Here is a 23254-nt window from a genome sequence, read left to right as displayed (position 1 = left end):
AGACTCTGAACCATTGACTTTGGCCCAGGCCTGTGAACTGAATTGCTGGTTGTAGTTTACTGAAACCCTTTGCCCTGCCTATGCAAGTATTTGTGCTATTGATTCATATAACCTTGTCTTTGTACCCCTCTTAAAAGTATCTGAAGTGCCATTTTGCTCCCACTTCAGGGGAGCTGAACCTCTTCAGTAACTTAATGGTTGTGTATTTGTAGTATATTAGTGTGTGATATTGAGCTGTTCTTGCTAGTGTAATGTTTTCAAACTGACTGTGTAAATAAATGTATATTCTTTTACCAAGAAACCTTGAGTAAGTGTATCTTTGAATCACTGTATTTGTTGGTTCTTTGTGTAACTTGTTCTACTGCTCACTCAACTCTTGAGATAAGTCTGGCGGCTTAGCCACTGCTACCACAAAACTGTGTAGTACATTCTTGTCCCAGAGGTGAAATTGTACTGACACTTGTAATCTTAATTGCATGTAGTGTTCCCCAAGGGTTACTGCATGTGATTCTGCCTAACACTCCATCCGGCATCACGTGTCCCTTTTCTGCTCTTTTTTTTGTGGTCCACATATTTACATACATCTTTCATAGTGATGCCGTGTTATTACTCTGCAAGAGGGTTGTCAGCTTCTAATTAGAGACAGAATAGGCCAGTGACATTGACTTGTGAGGTAGAGATTGGGAATGGGTGAGGATTCCCACATTGGGTGCAGCAATCTCAAACTCGTGAAATCTGGGAATACATTTCTGGGTGCAGGCCTTACAGAAATATCTGCAGTTAGGGACGAGTGCCCGTTTATAAATACGGCCTGGCTGTTTTAGCATGACTCTGCCCCCTAAACCCAGATTTCCTGCTTGTGTACACCCACATCCTAAAACTGTCAATGGAAGCCCCAATTCTGTGTGTCATTGACCCCTTTACTTCTTCCTGTATTGCTTTCCTTTTGCCACCCCTCTTTTTCTCATTCATTTACTATTGCAAAACAGCCACCTTCTGTGCTATCTGGGCCAAGTGAAACTGGCATAGCTTCCTTGGCACAATCCCATGCGGCCTTGCGGCTTGCACCTGTAAATGGGCAGTATGGAATCGGGCCGTGTTTCGTTCACTCGGCATAATGGTATTTGACAATGCTAGGGTAAACTGCCATACTGTAATCTGAGCACACTGTGCTATTGGGCACAAGGATTTATTTTTCTTCCTTTGTAAGTGGACAGTGTGGAATCCAGTACCAGTGGGCTCAACTCCTGTGCATGATATGATGATATGATATGATAGGTTATTTATAACGCACTTAATACCCGGAGGTTTCTAAGCGCGGACCCGGGGATCGAACCTGTGTTGCTCCATGTTGTCTTGCTTCCAAGGCGAGCATGTTGCCGCTGAGCTATCCTCCCAAGACGCACAATGGTGCCTGGGACAGCTGTGTTCACTGAGCATCTCTCTAACAATGCTGTTTCTACCCAGACTTTATGTGATGTGGCAACGATTAAAGTAGTTAGGATTTTGATATTAAATATTCAACAAGTGCACAAAAAGAAGAATCTCTCTGTGGACAGAGAGCAATAGGTCATGTTCATTTTACCCTGTTCAGGGTATCTTTATTTTCTTGGTTATGCATATCTGCATACATTATTCCTAATTGCTTTGATGACAAAACCTGGGAATGGCATGCGTGATTGAGCATGTGATGCCCATACCGGACGACGCCAATACATCCATGCAATTATAGTGTAGGGCAAAAGGCTACACATGGGCGGGTCTTACTAGCTCTGCCACTCTCAAAGAGTCTCACCCTACAGGTTGGACAAAGAGACACATTTCAAATGTGCCACCAATGGCGAGAAACTGCAGCACACATTAATATGCATTTCAACAAATGATAGAGTGTAGAACACTGACTAGGGATGAAAGGAGCTTTTGACTCTGCAGTCTGGAATGCAGTTGTTTCAATCTACCTTGTGTGGGTTTGCAGTGGGGAGATGAAGGTTTGGAGTGTAAGGGGCTGGGGAAGGAAGGAATGGAGGGACCCTCATGATGAAAAAATAAAAAATAGGTCGACCAAAATTCAAACTTTTAAATAGCAAAAGATTCAACAACCTGTAACAGTGCATGCACGTGCGCCTCTCTTTACATCAGCCAAAACTATTGGATTTGTCATTGTTTGTTCTATTTTAATTTAATTCTGTGTAGTGGGACTGCAGTGTGCTTTTGAAAAACAATGCATTTTCATTATGTAATACTCTTAGTGCATGTCAAATAAATATTAAACCGTTCTCCATGGGCTCCTGAATCATCTGCGGCTATCACAGTATGGAAAAATATAACTCTTTTACTATTACCGAATTTAGGCAGAGGTCAAAGTGTGAGAGAACGAAAGGATACGACTATCCCTTGCTTTTCAGGGAAATGCAGCATTGTTCCCTTATTTTATGAGACCCGGACCACTGTTCCAGAACAACGGGACACACCATTGTTTTTAGATTGGAAGTGGCCTTCCCTACCACAGTTGCCACACCTTTGAGAGAGAGGTGGGCAGGATCCGGTGTGCGGAAACGCCATCACACACCTGTAGCATTGTCTCTGCATGCGTGGGGTCGACGCGTTACTTGGATTAATGTTTTTATTTCCAGCGTGAACTGCAGCTATCACGTCATTTTTGTTGTGTTTCCCGGTGACGTTGCTGGCTATGTGCGTGGCTTGTTTTTCCACCCTTTCGAGTACACGTGCCCTTTCACTCACTTCTTTGATGGTGACTGGTTTCTTTAGGAGTTGTTTCTGTAGTGTCGCCGACACAAAGCCCTCAATTACCCTGAGTCGAAGTGCTTCATCAAGCGAAAAAGCGTCAAATTGGCAATGTGCACCTTTGACGCGGAGCCTCGTGAGGAATTCGTCCACTGTTTCATCACTGCGCTGTGTGCATTGGTTAAACACATATCTTTCATAGTCTCTGTTGGGGGAGATGACAAGACGTTTGTTCAGGGCCGCGATGAGGGCTTCAAAATCTGGCATTTCCGCTGGCAGAATGGTTTTGATTAGTGTTTTTATCTCTCCGCCCGCTGTGTTTATGAACATGCTGCGTAGACGAGGGGAGTTTTCTTCCCCTGCGGCATCAATGAAGTTATTGATGTCTTCTAACCATTCCACCCACCTTGCTCCTTTGTCTGCTTGAGGCGTCATGGAAAACGGGGGTGGCATGCGCCATGCTGTGGCGGTGGATCTTGTGACAGCTGGCGCTGGTGGCGGCTGCGAGCTGGATGTTGCCTGGACAGCTGCTGTACTCATGGTGGTGTGCAGGAAGTGGCCGCAGCGGCGAGTGGGTTGCTGAGGGTCATCCTACGGGCAGGTTTGCTCCTATTCAGAATGGTACTGGGACGAGGAAGAAGGTCGCAGCAGAATTTTTTTCTCTACAATGTCTGTCGTGCACCTGATGGTATGTGGGTGCCTCGTGGTAGCACTCCTGCTGATTGATGGCAGCAGGCGCCGTGTGCAGTGGATCCTCCGATGCACGGCAGCCACGCACGTGTCTTTCCAAGGTCCAGGACACGTGGGCACAGCGGGGTCGTGTGTGCCCTGAGGGAACCCAGATGGCTGCAGGTATAAACAAGGAGAACCCGGGATCGCGTGCGAGGGAGGAGGAGAGGATGAAAAGGGAGGCGCTTGTCCAGTTGCGCTCCCTTAGTAGTAGCGGGGATCCGCTCATCGGTGGGATCACTGGTGTCGTTGTGTGGACGCACACGGGGGGCGATCCCCGGCATGGCGATAAGGAGGACCGCTGGTGGATGGAGAGTCCTGGGCGCCAAATGTTAGGGTTTAACGGCCCCAAATAACAGCCAAGACACCAGCGGAGTAATTCACAACTTGTTTATTCCCGTTACAAACTGGAAGTCCTCTCAGGCACTTCCCCCTCCCCTTCCACGTCACATCCATCTGTGACATGTACCCCACGAGTGGGATGCCTTAAAGGGCACTCACCCGTGACAGTCCCCAACGGGGATTCGAACCTGGACCCTGCTGGTAACACTGCAGCGTCACATCATACTCCTACCTGCACGTCCTTGACTGCTTTTGTTTCTTTGTTTACGCTTCTTGCTCCCTTTGGCAGTGATCTGTGTTTGTCTTCTGCAGTTAGGCATGGACTGCTGCAGGCACAGTAGTGGGCCTCATTGCGAGTTGGGCGGTGCGTGTTAAATGCAGTGGAATTATATACTGCTGCAGTACAGCACTGCCTAACAACAGGTAAATCCGCCAACTTTCCACCCGATTTTGGCCGCCGAAATGCCCCATGGAGTCCTATGGACTCCAATTAAATGGGGATCAACAATGCCCTTACTGCCGAGATACCACCAAACCTATAATGAGGCCCAGTGTCTGTACAGGTAATGGGCAGGCCTATAGTCCTGGGCTTTTCACTTAATCAGTGAGATTGGGGGGCGATGGATGGTTACTGAAAGCTGAAATCCAGGGAGGCGTCGGGATAGGGGTCGTTGGAGGTAATGTACTGTTGTAATACACAGCGGTGTGGGGTGGGGTGGTGGAAAGGAAGGACCCAGGTATGGGGTTTGAATGGGGGATGGCGTAATAGAGTCAGTAGCGAGCTCTGAGGGGGTGGAGGATAGAGGAAGGAGGTGGGGCTGGGGGAACATAGTTCCACTACTTATAATATTTTTTACACTTCGGCCACTGAATTGAGTGTTAACATCTGTATATTACCACTTTTGCTCACATTTCTGCAACACGACCGCTTGCTTCTTGCTGCGTCACATCGTGCCTGTGTAGCTGCGTATCCATATGTGTCTTTTAGACTTCATATTTCAGGCTAAGTGTATTTCTTATTCCTGGCCTGTTCTGGCTTTATACTCCTCTTTTCTTTTACCTCCTGGCGTGCACGGTAATCTTAGCCACATGTTTTTGTTACCCAAATTCGGAAACAGTAAATTCAGTGTATGTAACCACATAGAATATGTTGCAGTAGCTGAGTAGGGCTGCGTGTAGTAGCTGTGGTCACATTTCGGGACTCAGTAAAACAAGTTTATTATGTTGAAGTTATTGCATGTTAATTTGTCTGTTGGAAAAATTGAATAAAGTAGAAAAAAAAAAGAAAACGCAGTTTCTCGAAGTGCAGTGTAACCTGCCTCTTCTCAAAATGGAAATGAATACATACGCAATGCCTGGGTGATCGTGAAAAGGAATATTTCCAGATGGGTGGGGCAGCTGCGCCCACAGGCCGGTAACGCTAGCTCCTGGAATGTCAGGTCGGAGCATCAGGTCTAAGTTTAGGGCTTTGAAACTCAATGAGCCTCGTTCGACGCTTGCGTCACAAGGAAGAGACGCTCTTTAGAAGGTGTGACAGCAGATTCAAAGGCTACTTTCCGCCTCAGTGTTCTGTGTTCCACGCGCTATAAATAACTTGTTTAAATACATATTAATGTGTGGGCCAGTTTCAATCTGGACGCTACATGCAAAGTATGTCTGTCAGTCAAACCTATTGGCTAGTAAGACCCGCCTACGCTCTTTGTTCCCCACTTGACACGCTAGTATAGACATCCTCCTAACCCTCTTCCAAAACCGACACTGGCAATTATACTTCCTCTACTCCCCAGCCTCTTAATTATTTCACTACTTATGTTCTAACACCCTTCCCTACCCAAACATTCTTAAACCAAAAAGCTGCAACAAGTAAAAAATTCAACAGCTCTCAATTTCAAACTATTCTGGTTTCTCAATCCCATATGCAACTCGAAATCAAATCCTTACGTTTCCTATACAAACCTATATTACACCCCAATTTGACCAGTCCCTGGATAACCAAATAACTCTAAAACACCTAGACCCCTGATCATCAAGTACGGCAAGGGTGAGTGGACCAATGCACCCGTGTGGACACAGTTCGGCATCACCACAGCTTGCACACATTCCACACCTGTGGTTACATGCCTGGTCATTCGGGAAGGGGTGCAAGACATGTGGGCTGCGCCATACACTCCCTAGAAAGAAGGTGTACGCTGATGAATGAGGTATGGTCCAGAAAAGGAGTATAAGCTACTAGCAGAAGTGTGGCTAACAAATGAGCCGTTGTCTAGTAACAAATGAGTTGTTGTCTAGTGGAGGTGTGCAAATAGAAAAGGTGCTGGCCTGTTAAAGCGATTGTGGGCAAATAGGTAATGTGTGTGCTGATGAAGGTGTAAACTAATGGTTGAGGAATGGATTAGTTCAAGTCGTGTTGTCTTGCGGAGGACATGTGAGCAAGTGGAGGAGGTATGTGTCTTACATCCTCCATTTAGATTCCCAGCAGCACATATTCCTTCCCCTTTTATCCTTTGCGGTATGCAACAATTACCACTCCTATATTGGGTGCCCTGGTGTGGGACATCAACAGGCCTATTCAGAGGCGGTACCCTCTGCACCCACAGTGTTCATACCAGTTGCTGTCCACATCCGTTACCCCCTAGCAAATCCCAGTTTGCAGAGCCATAACCCCCACATTCCCTATTCCCTGTTCTGCTAGTGCTCCTTGAGCCTCAAGGAACATCTTTTCCGAGTTTGTGATGCACCTCTATCCCCTTGTAGTGGAGCAGATGACATTACCTCTAGTACCCGCCCCCTCACCTCGTCATACTGGAAGCAAAGCAGGAAGACTCTGTGCATGGCACCAGGTATCGTCCCAATACCACACCGAACATATGAGAGATGCATGGGCATCATTTTAGGGGAGAACAGTGGTGTTTGTCCCCCCCAACTTTCATGACACCATTTTGTCCCCATTCATTTGGCTGGGGCATCTTTTCTTCAGATGTCACCCCCCCCTCAACATTCTCAGCAAAGTTACTCCACTGGAGAGATGTTATACACTCAGACAACCGTATCGAATGTACCCTTGCACTGAAGTGGTGGAAGGATGTCGGCATACACCATCAGACACATAAGATCTGTAAGTGCAAACAGATCAGAGGAAAGTGACGACATAAAGGAAAGACACAATGCCGCACAGAAACGATATGAAAGTGTAGTCCAAGTAACAAGTATAAAGAGATGAAGACATCATCTATACCCAGAAGACAGGCAAGAACAAATGTATGTATGCAGAAATGCAAGGTAGATGAGTTACATAGAAGCTTACTTCAGTAGAAAATATAACATGAATAAAGCGGCCTTGATGGAAAGATGGATGTCGGATTGTGTCAAAACTAACTTAAAGACAAACCAAGGCCGCAAATAAGAAAAGCTGCAGAAAACAGCTTCCTGCGAGGAACAAATAATTTCTGTTTACTAAGACTAAGGCTGACACAGCAAGACGAAATTGGAAAGTAGAAAGGGAGTTAACCAGGATAAGCTATGAACAAAGGGCACATTTCTCTTAGATTAAGCAGAATCGAAAACACCTGCAAGTGCCAAGTATTGGACAATCCAGGGAGCAGAAAGCACAAGTTAGACGGAGCAACCAAGTCTCCAGAGGCCAAGAGGAGTAATAGCACCCAGCACAATTACATCAAATAACAGTAAATAGCAGGTTGAAATGGACACAATTGTGGTCTCCTCACATATGTATAGGTATATATGTTCCCTTAACCAATCCCTCCCCTCGATAGGTTTTACTGTTTGCCACGTAGGATGATGCATAGCTAATGTACACAAAAGTATAAAGTCTTTGGGAAAGAGAAAAGTAACCGAGAATGTGCAATATGCATTTTGAATTTTGTATGGCCACCCGATTTCCTACCTTTATTTGAGCTAACAACTTTGCCATATTCTTTCAGTCTGTCTGGTTATTGGGGTCCCTAGGTCATTTATCATGGTAATTCCATTCTGCGCATGAGACACCCTCCAAGTTGTTACTGCACACCCTTTTTTTCTTTAGCCCTCTATCTGTGGTCCAATTAAGTTGGTCCCATCTTTCCTCCCTATTTCCGGTTTGACCCTCTACGGGGACGAGTACACCTGGGTCTCCCTCACATTCTGACACCTCTTCACTTCCCTGCAATTCACTCTAGTCAGGCCCACTCAACCTTCTTTTTCCGCTGTGTGTTTGATTCATGGGGTGGCAGGGCGTGTGATGTTCATTGGTTTTCGTCCCATTCTGAGTTGAAGAGCCAGGTTTTTGGAGGTTTTCTGAATTTCAGATGGTCCTTCATGTGGGAAAGAAAAAAAGGTGTGAGCTAGTGACAAGGTGTGGAATATCATAGTGGCCTGGGTTAGTGTATAATGTGTGGTTTCATCGAGGAGGTGTGTGCTAATGTAGGAAATACCATATACCGGAAGGCTAGTGCAGCAGGTGTTGGCTAAGGCAGTGATTGTGGACTAGTGTACAGGGAGTAGGATGGTGGAGCTCGGACGGGTAGTGAAAGAGATGTAGGTGGCTCTCTGTGCATTACTGTTGTAAAGGAGCAGGAACAGGATTCAAGAACATAACCCTAGTAGCACAAATGCTAGTGGCACCTCTAACTAGTTAGTCAACCTACTGCAGTCACTAGAGCTTTTGCAATTCAGCAGTAATACTTTTCTGGAGTGACAGTACATGCCATGGTCAAACTGGTGATTGCTGACTGGTGATGAGAGGGCTGCAGTAGATGGCATCTGGGTTCCTCCCAGTCCAATGCTGATGGTACATCATATGGCAACGCAAAAATGTGGTGCTCAAATTGATCCCACACTTTCCCTTGCAAATAATCTAGCTGCATAGAGTTCAGGTGGAGAGATGATGTTGTTCTGTGGAATGAAGAACTTCCCAACTTCAGACTTTCTTGCTGGAGCAAGAAGATGCATCCTCTTACACTCTTCTGGCTACAAAGGGGCTGGTGGAGATGAAACCTTTGTCCTTCCCTTCTAGCTCTTTACCTGTTGCATTATCCTCTTCCTTTTCCTCTTCTGTTTCACTGGTTTTCAAAAGCATGTATTGTGGGGGCCTCGACTAGAGGACCACTTTATTTTGGGCATCATCATCATCATCTTCATTATCCTCAGACTCATCAACAATGGATGTGGATGGTGATGACAGAAACCAGGAACTTAAGAAAATAAAATAAACAGTGGGCACCATTATCAATTTGAGGTGTAGAGAAACATGAAAATGTGAACAAAATACCAGGAGCACTGCAGCGAGACCCTGGGCTTTTAGGGTAATCAATGCAAAGAAAAAATACTAGAAACCTAATTCCTAATGCTCATACAAAATGCTCAGTGAGATTAGAGAACATAAGTATATGCATTGTATTACAAACTTAGAAATGTGAAAAGAAAAACATTTTTGTAAAGATTCACAGATGTCACTCACCAAAAGTGTAGCTGGTCAGATATTTAATGATCTTATCCACAGAGAACAGAAACAGTATTTCACAGATATGCCAATGCATTTTGGACCTTTTCTGTCTTCAGTGCCACCTGCGACTGTAAGATCGTTACGTATCTGCACCTCTTTCAAGCTTCTTCAATACTGAAAAGAAGAAGGAAAAGATTCTACCTCCAGGATAGACTGTATAGCATCTCGAAAAACTGGTGCTATGGCTGGTAGAAGCTTGGTCATCATCATCATCTTCTTCATTATCATCAGTGGGTGTGGATGGTGATGGCAAAAACCAGTAACTTCCCATATTCTGCATCTCTAAACTTGTTCCTCCTAGCTTGTCAGTAGATACAATCTATAACTTCACTCCCCTACTGTTCCAGAGATAGTGGGCAGAACCTCCCCCCCAGGCATCCCTATTGCCTGTGGCATTTTGTGTGCTCCAAGAATGTTGGCTCTCAAAATAGTCATTACTCTGTAGCCACAAGATGGCACGTTGCTGACTGAGATGCAGCCAATAACTGTTGTATCCTCTTGCCTACCAAGAAATATAAGAATGTTTCTCTGCAATTACTAACAAGTATTTCCAATGACCACTAACAGACAAACCACCCACTTAAAGGCACTGAATGCACCCGGGTGTCTTAAAGTAATTCCAAAATGTGTTTCCTTGTGAAAAGTATTTGCTCTGGCCACTAGCAGGTAGGACAGTCACTTACAGCCACAGTGCAAAATCTCCTCCTTCCTTCTAAGAAATATATGACATTTTCTCTGCAACCAGCATTTGGTATATTTACTGCTCCCAATCATCGGATGCGTGTCCTTGTTCACTCTCCCCCTTCTTCCTTTCCTCTCCAGTCAAAAGCCACTATTTCAGTGGCTGCTAATCAGGATGCATCTAGAGTGGTACACATTGTGTGTACTCCCCCAGATCAGAGTGAACCCAGGGAAGTGGATTGGCCATGGTTAGCTGGATTTCTACCCAATAAATACTTGAAATGACCCTGACCCTGGCCTAACCATCCTTTCTTGGGATACAAGGGGGTTTCCTCACCTTATTGAAATGGACTGTCTCTCTAGTAATTTACCTTTATTTTCGCTGGCTTCTAAAGGAGTGTAGGCCGCCCCAAAGGTGGACTTCTAATCAGCTGAACCTTAGCACTTGGTTTGACTAACCTCCAGGTGGCTTCTGAATATGTACTGGCGGGCTTGGTCCTGGGGAGCACAGAGAGCGGCTTACCTGTGAATCTTCTTGTAAGTAATCTTTATGACGGCCCTGGCCATCAATATACTAAGGTCTTGACTCATATTGTGACTAGGCTAGTCACCACCTACAGTTGTAATTATGAGACCATATTGGTTGGTGACTTTAATGCATGTATACCTTCAAGTATGTGTTGCCCTCACTCGGTACTAGAGTGATCTCAACCCACATGGCTTAATATGGGCAAGAGCTATGACTATGGATGATATGTGCATGATGAATACCAGATGCCCCCATGACCTCAAGGTAATTACACCAGAACTGCTGATTATTCTGCCACTACCATCGATAATGCTGTTTGTTGTTCTAGTATGTTCCATCGTAACCTGGACCTCCTCATTTTCCCTAGAGAGGAAAGGGATAACTTCCCTCCGTTCATTTTACTAGAACTCGAGTTTTCATCACCTGCAGTGGATCATACTGGCAAGGTCGAAGTGAGTGGTGTCAAGAACCGGCGTATTTGGGATTCAATGAATATTGGATTAGGATCCCAGTACTTGGCAACTTCTGCTTTGGGTATGACTATGGCCATTCTGGTAGCCCATGTGAAATACCACATTTGCCTGGTGCTATTGCTTGAGAATGTAATATTCAGTGTAACTCCGGTTCTCCTTACCTGCCATCTTGCCCTGACTGGTTTGTATTGCTCTACTATCCCCGATTGTGGTCAGACATTTTGAATTACTTGGCGTTGGTTTCAGCTAATGGCACGGATTCTATGGTCAATGGCTCTCACAGGTAGAAGTATGATAAGAACATCCAGCATGTTAAGAGATCCCTGAGAATGAACCTTCGGCAATTGCTTGCTAATACTACAGAGAGCTTTACCATAGCTGCTCAGGTGAAGGAACAGAAACGTATACATACTAGATGGCTGAAACACTATCGTAACCAGCAAAGAAAGGAGAGATGGCAAGTTTGGCAGCGACTGTACAAACTGGCAATCACTGCTGCTTTCGGCAATTGGTCAGGTTTCAGACTATGAAAACCAAGATGTGTTACCTGAAACCAATCAGGCAAATAGCAGTGCACACATAGAAGGGGCACAATAGAGAATCCCTCAGTGACATTTTCACAGGTAGTAAGTAACCTTCATAGGTAGTAACCTGAACTTTTACTTTTCAAAAACAGTTTTCTTAGTTTATTTAAGGGAATATTGTACGATTTAAATGTGAGTTATATTGACTTTTCTGTAGCGGCAAGTGTTTAAAGCTAATTTATTTATGATTGTTAATGGTGTGCGTGGAATATTTTGCAAATGATGGGTGCACATGCGGTTTGCAGAATATAATTCGGTGTTTGACCTTTGGTAATCTACTGATGTGTGTGTCTGTGTGTGCGTGCATGTGTGGACTACAGATGTTTTTGTGTTTTCCAAGCTATATTTTTCATTTTGATTATTATTTTTCATTTCTTATTTTTTACCCCCAACCATACTGTGCATGTATGGTGGCCATACTGTATGTTGGGTGCGGCGGATCATCTTGTGCTTTGAGATAACTATTTTTAATTTTTAGGTATCTTTTTCATTTCATTTTGTTCCTCCCACCCTACTCAGCATGCCCACTAGCGCTACTGCTTGTTGGGTGTAGCAGATAATCTTTTGCATTTTGCTGAATATTTTCATTTCGTTGTATATTTATCTTTTTCCTGTCATGTTACCTTACTGCTTGATGGGTGTGGTGAATCATTGCTATACATTTTTAAATCTGTTTTGTCGTTTTTTGCCTACTGCACATACATGTAAATATTGATGATTTTATTTCAATCTGATGGGTAAAAATCAAAGCAGACCTTTTCGCGATATTTGGGTCAAAACTGTGATCTTTTAGCCTCTTTTGGAATCACATTGCAAAAACATGTTTTATTCACTAAGAATTGTGGGTATACAACTTTACTAAATTTGGCCTTAGTGTTTGGATTTGGCTAGATTAGTTGAAACTTTCAGGGATGAGAATTAAAGTCGAGAGGAAATATTTATTCATTTTAACGTGTGAGATAAAGTGTCAGATGCGATGTAACCTTAACTAGGGTGTCAGTTCAATATATGTTGATCCAGAAGAACTTTAGTTAGGGAAACCTAATTTATTTAGCATAGGGAAACAACATAATTTATTTAGCATATTTATGAATTTTCGTGGAATTCCTGCACTTCTTTAGGCAGAAATTGGAAAGAAGCCTTTGAAAAAGCTTTACAACATTACAACTTACATGGCCCCTGCTGGAGATTACACGTTATCTGTGTATCTGGTTTGTAGGTTTACTCAGAGAGGCATTTATTAGATGTTGCACTCCCCCCCACATTGCAATCTACATGGTACACTGTGTTAAGTGGGGCAAGGGTCAGTGTAACTGAAGAGCAGTGAAAGAAGAAACGTCCACCCTGTTAGTGCTCTCAGGAAGGCAGGATGGAATGGGTTAGTGTTAGTCATAGTAGGTGCAGTTCAGTTGAGACTTGGTATGTTAGCACGGTCCCTTTGCACTGGCACTCACCAAGTTCCGCCTCCTCATTCCAGCCCCCCGCGCCCTTCCCTCAATTGCTTTTTTTCTCCCTGGCCATTACCCCCTATGACTGTTTGGTTCGTGTGATGCATTTTCTTCTCTGAGTTGGACTTGATTGCAATGCGGGTGGTGAATTTCAGGGGTTTTGTTGCGTTAAATTTGATCACCTTAATCTCTCTTAGCAAATGGTTTTTCACAGTATTTCAATGATTTTACTATATTTTAGTTTATCCGGGCCCACTAGTGATGGCCTCCTGCTGGGGCCACTGTAAGTTTGTTCCAATAATTTTATTTTGGGCTAATTGTGGCCACGGCCGAACATGTTGCATAGTTTCTTGAGGTCTCACTAGCTATGGCCTTCAACTCTGGCCTCTGTACATGTTGCACCAATATCTTTCTTTTGAGCTTACTATCCATGGCCACGGGCCATGTCACACCATTCATTTGCTACCAAACACCCATTGCTTCCCTGCCCAAAAGATGTAGGCACTGTAAATGTTAAACCTTTTTTTCCTAACTCCTTATTCCCGTGATATTTTCACAGTAATCATTTCCAATAACAGAAATGCCTGCGCTAGAGTGGTGGCTCGCCGATACCTGGCATAACAGGAACAATTGCTCAGAATTAAAAAGTCTTTCACATCCTCACAAGTATTGAACATGTGTCGCCCTTCTTTTTTTGATGTACCATCACTCCACTCAATTGCCTTTTCCATCTCTAACCCTTTCCAACTCCTATCACTCATAGCTTTGCGTGACGCATATTTATTTTTTGGAGCGCGCGCCGTGTGGCGTTTCCGCTGTAATTTTGTGGGATTCACACGGTCTTCTGTGTGAATTCACTGACTGCTTTCTACTCTCAGCAGGATCCCCACCCGACCCCCAAATCCCCAACTTCACATGGTGTCATCTTTCCCACCCCGGACCGTTAGGCTGATGTGGTTGCTATTGTTATTGGTATTCATATAGAGGCTACTGCCAGGCCATCTAACCGCTGTCATTCAAAACAGTCAGCGTTCCCCTAGGAGTGGCTACATAAACTGAGGAGTTTTGAGTCTCTTTCTGATGTCGAGAACATTATTATACTCTATAAGGATGTGGGGGGTTCATTCCAAAGTTTGGTCTAAATCTGTCCAGCGATTCTCATGCTATGGCTGTTCAAAAACGGCACTTTTTCTCTGCGGGAAAGCAAATGGGAGTAGGCTGAAAACTGCATTTTTATGTTTTCTTAATAACTTTTTCATTTTTTGATGAATTGTTCCCAGAATTTCCAGGCTGGGGGCGCGGGGGTAGCTAACAAACCTTTGGTTAGAAAAGGTCATTCAAATCCACCCAGCAAGTCAAAGCCTCTCATAGCCACTCTGCTGCAAAGCACCAAGACCGATATAAAGGTTTTAAGGTGCAGGGGGCACCCCATTCTCTGTTGAATATTTAAAAAACTACTGGATGGATTTACCACAAAGCAGTCAAGATGTTTAAGTCAATGCTTTGTGCCCAAATCTGTTCTCATATGGTTAAAATATGCCAAGTATTTTAATGCCATGTCTGTTCAAATATGGCACTTTTTCTCTATGGGAATACGAATGGGAGTAGGATGAAAACTGCGTTTTTATGTTTTGTTAATAACATTTTCATTTTTCAATGACTTGTTCCCAGGATTTCCAGTTTAGTGGAGCTCTTAATAAACTGTTGCTTTGGAAAATCCCATCCAAATCCACCCAACAACTCAAAGTGATTAACCTTGCTTAGCCTCTCTGCTGTAAAAAGCACCAAGGCTGAAATAACGGTTTTAAGGTGCAGCGGGCACCCCCTTCTCTGTCAAATATTTTAAAAACTACTGGATGGATTTACTCCAAACCAGTCAAGTAATGTAAGTCAACACGTTGTGCCCAAGTTGTTTCTTATTTGGTCCAAATCTTCCCAGCTGTTTTCGTGCTATGGCTGTTTAAAAACTGCACTTTTTCTCTATGGGACAATGAATGGGGTGAAAACTGTGACACTGTGGGGTTTTTGTTTTCTTGATAACATTTTAATTTTGTGATGTATTGTTTCTACAATTTGCAGTTGTGGAGGCGTTGGGGGGGCGTGACAAACTGTTTTTAAAATTTCATCCAAATCCATCCAGCAAGTCATACGTTATTAGCAATAGAATTCTGCGGCAAATGGCGGCTTTTTCATTTCTGAAATGCCTTTCAGCTTCTCTGCTGCAATGCACCGCTTCTGCGTCAAATATTTTAAAAAACTACTGGTTGCAAAAACCCCCGGCCCGTCCCGGAAATCAAGTCAATGCTTTGTGTTCAGGTTGTTTTGTACCTGGTGCATTTCCATCCAGCAGTTTTGACTGTGCAATGGAGAGACATCTGGACTTTTTTTCTATGGGAAAATGAATGCAGACCAGGCAAAAACAGTGATTTCTTAACTTTCTTAATAACATTTCTATTTTTTTAACAGATATTTCCTAAAATGTCCAGTCATGAAGGGGTACAGGGAGGCCCTGACAAACATTTTGGCTGCAGACCTTCAGCCAAATCTGTCATGCGAGTCAAATGTCATTAGCAATTGATTAACAACAAGCAATTAATTAACAACATTTCCCAGTAACATTTGAATGCTTCTAAAACAATTGCCAAAGTACATTTTGGAGGCATTCACTGCTACATGGAAAATGTGTGTTTTTAATTGATGGTTGTATATTTAAAAGAATATTGTTCTACTTGCATTCTTAACACTTTTTATTTTTAGAATGAGATTTTCAGGTAGGAAAGAACAATCTCAAAGTTGGCTATTTCGATTTTCAAAATGTTTGGCATGTACCTAGATGTCTTCACTATCTGGTGTCCAAAAACATTTTGAAAATCGAGCTGAATTTGTAGTGGTATAAAGTGAGTGTTTGTACTATGTCATTCCCACGCTTTGAAGACCAAACATTTAAGATTAACCTTAACTCAAAATGCTTTTGATTAGGGACGCTATGGTTACAAGTAAAACCGAAAAACCTCGGAAATTCGCCAGTTATGGTAAGCTAAGCAACCATAACTCGCGCTACCACAGTGCACTGCTAATAACACCCAGGACATCAAAGATGACATCACAAATCTTGGCCACTTGTTATTGTTCACTGACATATGTAGGCCAGGGGGTTTTGTTCACTGACAGTCAGAATATTAAAATTCAAAAGGTGCTATATAGCTAGACGTTATTCGTGTCATATGTTCCTAAAGTACTTGCCTTACGGTTTGGTCTCAGCTCATGGTGCACATACTTGGGGAAATAAGCAGGCCTCAAACAAACAATTCATTTGTATACATGAATATAAACTTTAATGTTATTAACATTTTCTGATGATGCTGTTTATTTCTTCATTACTTTATTTTCCCTGTATGTGCCTCTGATTTGTATGCATTGCGGATCTTCATAAGTATTGTTTGTACTAGCAAATGGGTGTAGTAAGTCTTGAATTGTTAGCTAGTTATTACATGTTTAACATTACTCAAAACTCTAACAAGGTAGCATTGATTATTGTACTATCCAGAATTACAAGATTATAAATATTGTACTTCTATGGTGCATGCTGCAGCCATTGCCTATGTTTATCTATGATTAGGTTCCTGTATTAACAACAACACTCCAATACAATGTTGTTTAGATGAGTGCATTCTTTAATAGATTAAGTTGTTCATGATATGTTTCCCAATAACCCCTGACATCTTGTTACCAACATTGTAAACACAAACCTTTGCAGGGACTTTTCATCAAAATTAATTTCACCTGTGATGTCATCAGTGATGTCATCAATAACATTTGTGATGTCATCTTTGATGTCCTGGGTGTTAGTCTTAGCAGTGCACAGTGGTGGCGGAGTTATGGTTGCTTACCTTACCATAGTGAATTTCTGAGGGTTTTAAGTTTAATTTGTAACCATAGCATCCCTTTAACAACGTTTTTTCATTTAATTTCATAGGTTTTTATTAGTGCACCTTAACCATAAGGTCCCTTTAACAAAGTTAATTCAGTGAATTTCATAGGTTTTTATTAGTGCAACTTAACCATAACGTCCCTTCAACAAAGTTTTTTCAGTGAATTTTATGGGTTTTTACCAGTGCATGCTATTTTCCTACAACTTACTAATATCATACATACCCCAATATAGCAACATTTGTGTCCAATATACAAAGTTTCACCTTAAAACACTGCCATTTCCCACCTTCTAGCATTATTTTCAACACTTCTGTACACCTTTTGCTACTTTTTCTACTGTTTTTGCACCCGTTGACATCCGCAAACGTCTGACATCATCACGGACCTTCTGGACAGTGCCACGTGACCATGCACTCACGCGAAGCTTGATGATGTATCCGCGAACACGTCTGCACTTCACGATTGAGTCCGTGCTTCAAGGTCAGTTCAGAACTGCATTTTCTGCTAATCTAGGAAAATTCAATCTCAAAATGTACCCTTCCACAGCTCCTACACCTATTCCTACTCATTATACATTAACAATCTAGTACAAAGCACATACTTGGAAGAATATTAGCAAAACTGCTATTTATCTTAAAAATGGCATCAACTATTGCCATCCCTCCTCCCCAAGAGCCACCAGCACCTCGAGCTGGAGGACCTACACAACAAAAGAAGCGCAGTACTTCTAAAGACAATGAAGAGGTCCAAGAAGGTGAGGTAGAGGAAATGCCTACCTCTAGCACCCAGAGCGAATCATGGGAGGGGCAGTTCTTTACCACTGTTGGGAATGTATCAAAGGCTAAAGCTACCAAAGTGAAATGCACTTAGTGCAACTTTGTAATCAGTCACAGACTACCTGGACAGTACTCGTACGGGACCACCTCCATGCGCCGCCACACCAAATCTACCCACTGAAATGCTCTCAGAAAGGTTGTTCCTTTCTTAGCAAGTACTAGGCTGTCTTCCTCCACCTCATCTTCCTCAACCAATACTGTAACCACACACCCTACTTCTGTGGGACACAAAATCCCACCAGCAACCACGCAAGCAATAAAGAGGCTGTTGATCCATATCTTTCGAAGACAACAGTCCTCTGCATATACTGCAACACACCACTCTGCTGGGGAAATCAGTTTTGAAGTGCTTTTGAAGCTGTAATCAAGGAGCATGAGAAACATTGCCCCCTACCTTAGAAGTAACACACAAGCAACATCTTCTCCTGTCGACCTGCCCCTCCATATTAGTGCTTGGTGCCTCTTCCCTCATTTCCCTGCCCACCTTACATTCTAACCTCTCCTGCAAAAAAAATAAAACATCGGAAAACAACAAAAGAAAGGTTCCTTTAGGAACCACCTTTCACAGTTAAAAAATAGAACTAAAAAAAATCTTATATGCTCCATCTACTTTACATTTCTCAGTAAAGTACATAGACGCAATAAGATTTTCCAACATTTCCATTAGCATTTTGTTATGCTAATGGGAATAATGTGGCATTCATCCCCCATTCCAGGGACTGGAACGGGGGATACCGGCCCGGCAGCCCATGTTATCGGCCCAAGAAAAGCAAGGGCGGATAATGGGGGCTCCAGACTGTTATCCCCCATTCCAGCCCCTGCAATGGGGGATGAAAGACATTAGCACCCCAAGTTCCCAAGGCGGGAACCTGAGGTGCTAAAAAAGGCTGTTGGAAGGAAAATCCTTTTCCAAGATGGCCACTATGGAAAGGGAAGGCGGGGTAGAGCCCCTCTTCCCTTTCCATGAAAGTCTGCAGAAGGCAAAGAGAGAACCCTATGACCTTATGATCGCGAGCACATTTTTCCCCTTTCAAACCTATCCCACATTCGAATAACTTTACCACAAAGCCGGTCCCAGGAGGACATGGCCACCCATTTGTCGTCCCTCGTGGCCATGGCCAGTAGCCAGATTGTCCGGGTCATGACCTTATGCCATGGTCCAGACAATCTGGCCACTGCCCATGGCCACAGGCCATACCTCAGTCACCAAAGGTGTATCACTATTTTATGTACCATCATTATGACACTTGTCAAAAAATAAAACATGCTACATTTTCAAAACCATGCTTTAAGGTCCTTTCCAATGCTCCTTACATGAGTTTGCTGGAAATCGGACCATGTTTTATTTTTTCAAAGTGTCAGAATGTATGTTCATACAATAGTCATATAACTTAGCCCACGCTTGACAAAATCCATTCAGACTTTACACAAACATTCAAGGTTGGGTCCATAACCTTGCTGAAAACGTTTGTCCACATTCACCAAACAGCAGCAAATATATAAGCCATCTAAAATGTTGAGACCTCACTCTAATTTAACCCCCTCTTGACAAAATCCCACCAAACTTTACAAATACATGTATATCTAGATCTAAAATCTTTTTGCAAACTTGTGTGGATTCGTCAAATGGCACCATATTTATGAGCCTTTACAATATTTTGGGACCTCCCCCCTAATTATGCCCCCTCTTGACAGAATCCCACCAGACTTTGCAAAGACATATATATCCAGGTTTAAAATTGTTATGCACACCTTTGTACAGATTCATCAAATGGCATCACATTTATAAGCCTTTACAATATTTTGGGACCCCCCTCTAATTGTGTTCCCTCTTGGCAAAACAGCACCAAACTTTGCAGAACCATTAAGGGTCAGGTCTGAAATGTTATTGCAAAATCTCATGTAGTTTCATTGAGTGGCGCCAAAATAAAAGCCATCCAAAAATTGCTTTTCATCAACCCTATGATGCAGAAATATGCATAAATGTCCCGGAACGTCTGAGATATTTGCGAACATTTCAGGAATGTCTCTAAACATCTGAGATGTTTGTGGACTTCGCAGAAGGAAAAACACATGATTTATGGCTTTTTATGGCCATATCCCATCCCATCCTAATCACCCCTCACCTCCCCAGAGATAGTTTAATTTGTTTGACAAGTGCAATGTTGTGTTTTAACGTGTTTTTACCACGATGTCCGCGGACTACGCCGCTCTGTTCGCGAATCCAATTTTGTACGTACATGTTAACACTTTTCAAAAAATAAACAAAATGGACGGATTTGCAGCAAACTCGTGCAAGGTGCATTGGCAAGGACGCAAAGGCATGGTTTTGCAAATGACTTTGTGTTTTATTTTTTTTAAAGTGTCATAACGTTGGATAAGATTGCAGCAAACACTTGCTAGGAGCATCAGCAGATAACTCAAAGCATGGTTTTACAAATCTGTCCTGTGTTTTATTTTTTCTAAAGTGTCAACATATAAGTACAAAAATAGTGATATAACTTTGGTGAACAGACACTGGGCCTGGCCCTCAGCACGAACAAATGCCTATTCTGATTTCCTTATTGGGGCATGCGGCATGGCCACAGCCCTAGGTTTAAATGGAAAATAAAATCTGCTTGTGGCTGCAGCCTGAAGTGCTGGACGGGATTGCCGCAAACTTGCGCGAGTAGCATCAACAAGGACCTGAAAGCATGCTTTTGCAAATCTGTCCTGTGTTTTACTTTTTTGAAAGTGTCAAAAAGTAAGTACAAGAAATTGTGATATAACTTTGCTGCCTGTGCAGTGGGCCTGTACCTCAGCAAGAACAAATGTCTACTCTGATTTGCCCATTGGGGAATGTGGCATGGCCGAAGCCCATGCCCTATTGGATTGTGGAGACTGGCCACGGATGCAAGCCATGAGCACTGGCCATTGATCACATTATGCTGATGACATCAGAATTTTGAGTAATGGTAAACTTGGAATAAATAACTAACAATTCAAGACACTACACACTTGTGTTAGTACAAACAATACGTATGAAGACCCACAATGCATACAAATCAGAGGCACATACAGGGAAACTAAAGTAAGGAAAAAAGAAACAACAGCACCAGAAAATGTCAATAACATTAAAGTTCATCTTTATGTATATAAATTAATTTTGTGTTTGAGGCCTGCTTATTGCCCTATGTATGTGCACTATGAGCTGAGACCAAACTCTAAGGAAAGTACTTTAAAAACATATAAAGCACCTTTTAAATTTTTATATTCTGACTGTCAGTGAGCAAAAACACCTGGCCTATATATGTCAGTGAACAAAAACAAGTGGCCTAGATATTTGATGTCATAAGTGATGTAATCAATGACATTTGTGATGTCAACTTTGATGTCCTGGGTGTTAGTCTTAACAGTGCACGGTGGTGGTGCAAGTTATGGCTGCTTAGCTTACCATAACGGACACATTTTGGGTTGGGGGTTCGGTTTTACTTGTAACCATAAAGTCCCTTTAACAAAGGCTTTCCACTGAATATATTATATATATAGTTAGTCGGTGATAGTTGGATGGGAAGATTATAACTCTGGTGACGTTTGACGAATTTCGCATTTGCACAAAATATTCCAAGTCAAGTATTGATACGACAGAATTATATTGGAAAGCTTTGTGCAGTGGCATCAAAAGGGGGCAAAGTTATAGAGCAGTAACAAAACCTATATGTTCCTTTTTATTATGCATATATGAATATTTGGTCACCTACAGCCTGAGTAGCTGGATCGATTTGTGTTAGACCATTGCAAGGCCCGATTGCCTTGTACAGAAAACATGTTTTCCAGACAGTGGTGCAAAATGTCCAGTGATTTGCTTTAAAAGTGCACAAAAGTAGGCCAAAATCAATTTGTGATATCTGAATTCAGATGCAGCATATTGGCCACTTGATTGGCTACTCTGGGTTCAGGTCTGTGCTTACCCTTTCAGGTGTTTCACGGACCTGTTCACAAATCACAGTGACAAACAAAGAGTTTCTCTGTTTGGTGCTTAGTCCGTATTATAACAGAAATAACAATGCTGTAGCCTGCTGTTCAATAGTACAGGAACCACTGAAAGCCAAAACTAAACATGTTTGGTCAGTATGTCAAAGATTATGGATTACTTAGCATTCCTTGCATGCCAGTGTATCCTCTCTTAGACTCCAAAAAAACATAATTTCTTAGAGCGCTAATACTCACTTTACCGAGACCTAAACAAGATAAGGGAATTACATATAGTTCAACTTGGACATTTGATACATTTTAAAATGTGCACAGAAATTACAAATAATGATTTAATGTACATTTCTAGGCTACATTGAACCACAAAATACAAGAATTGTTTTAATAACTTTTTAATTCACATGTTTTTTTAGGAATGCATGCAGGTACCTCAAAGGCTTTTGTAAGATACTATGAAATTCTGACATATGACAGAGAGGATTTACACCAAAAACACCAAAGAGCAAAAAGAGCTACAGAGAAAAAAGATGTTATGGTTCCCGTAGAGTTTCATGCATATCAAAGGTATTTCTCTATATGTAATCATTTTGTTAATGTATAGAATGTGAAATGCATTGTTTTCTTGATTAAAATGCAGATACTCAGATGCTCAGCCTTTGGACATCCTGAACACCATGCTCAATGTCATTTATACAGCACATGCAGTAGGTGTTTTGAGTCAAGTCTTAAAGCAAACGGTTGGGTCACACTCAGAAGAAAAAGGAGGCATATATTTTCATTCACCAAATCTGTACAAATGACAGAGTACAGTCATCCTGAAATGCACCATGTCGACAGGAAGGAATAGGGTCAGGAAAGGCATTAGGGATATCAATTGTGGTCGTCAGAAGTAGCAGCTTTCGGTTCCATGTGTTAATATCCCCGCAAAAATATTGCCATATTTTTGCGGTGATATTGAGCCATGGACCCTGCGGGGGACACCCCCGCAACCCCTGCATTATTTTTGAATGTGCGGGGGCCATCCCCGCAATCCCCGCTCCAACAAATTATCCCCCCCCCAAAAAATATCGCCTGTGGAGAGAGAAACAACCATATGTACGGCAGTATTTTTGGTGGGGATAATATGTAGGGATACCGCAGCTTTCATTTTGTTTCATAGCCATGTAAACTATGATTCATGAGTTGATGTTCAGTTTTTGGGTGTATGCTTCGTAGATGTAGGGTTATATGAGTGAGTATTCGGAAGGGTACCTGGTTACTGCCTTGCTCTGCCCAGGTCGGTACAATAATATCAACAAACGAATGAGCAAGGTCAGGTCGATCTCTGCTGAAGAGTAACCACTGCTACACCCTGAGTGGGTAACCCCTTGTGTGGGTGGTCACAGAATTCTCATGAAACTGTTCTTCTGCATAAAAGGGTTTTATTTTGAAGTGCAGTGGTGTAGTAATACATTGGTATTTTTCAAAAACATAGGACATTCA

The 23254-nt window shown here is 42.6% G+C and overlaps 1 protein-coding gene across 2 annotated transcripts in view; it reads left to right on the top strand.

Annotated features, from left to right (window-relative positions):
* The window catches only part of LOC138577770 (disintegrin and metalloproteinase domain-containing protein 10-like), a 680452-nt gene that overhangs the window by 45063 nt on the left and 612135 nt on the right, over positions 1–23254 (top strand). Inside the window, exon 2 of one of the 2 annotated variants that reach the window (XM_069649653.1) lies at positions 22186–22336. In XM_069649653.1, coding sequence (XP_069505754.1) covers positions 22186–22336 — 151 coding nt within the window. Of the gene's footprint in view, positions 1–22185; positions 22337–23254 lie in introns of those variants that run through there. The other variant, XM_069649654.1, reaches the window with a different exon arrangement.

Source organism: Ambystoma mexicanum, chromosome 1p (assembly GCF_040938575.1).
Source record: "Ambystoma mexicanum isolate Mex_15411 chromosome 1p, UKY_AmexF1_1, whole genome shotgun sequence".
Classification (NCBI taxonomy): domain Eukaryota; kingdom Metazoa; phylum Chordata; class Amphibia; order Caudata; family Ambystomatidae; genus Ambystoma; species Ambystoma mexicanum.
The sequence above is the reverse complement of the archived record's forward strand: the minus strand, read 5'-3'. Positions and strand labels throughout refer to the sequence as shown.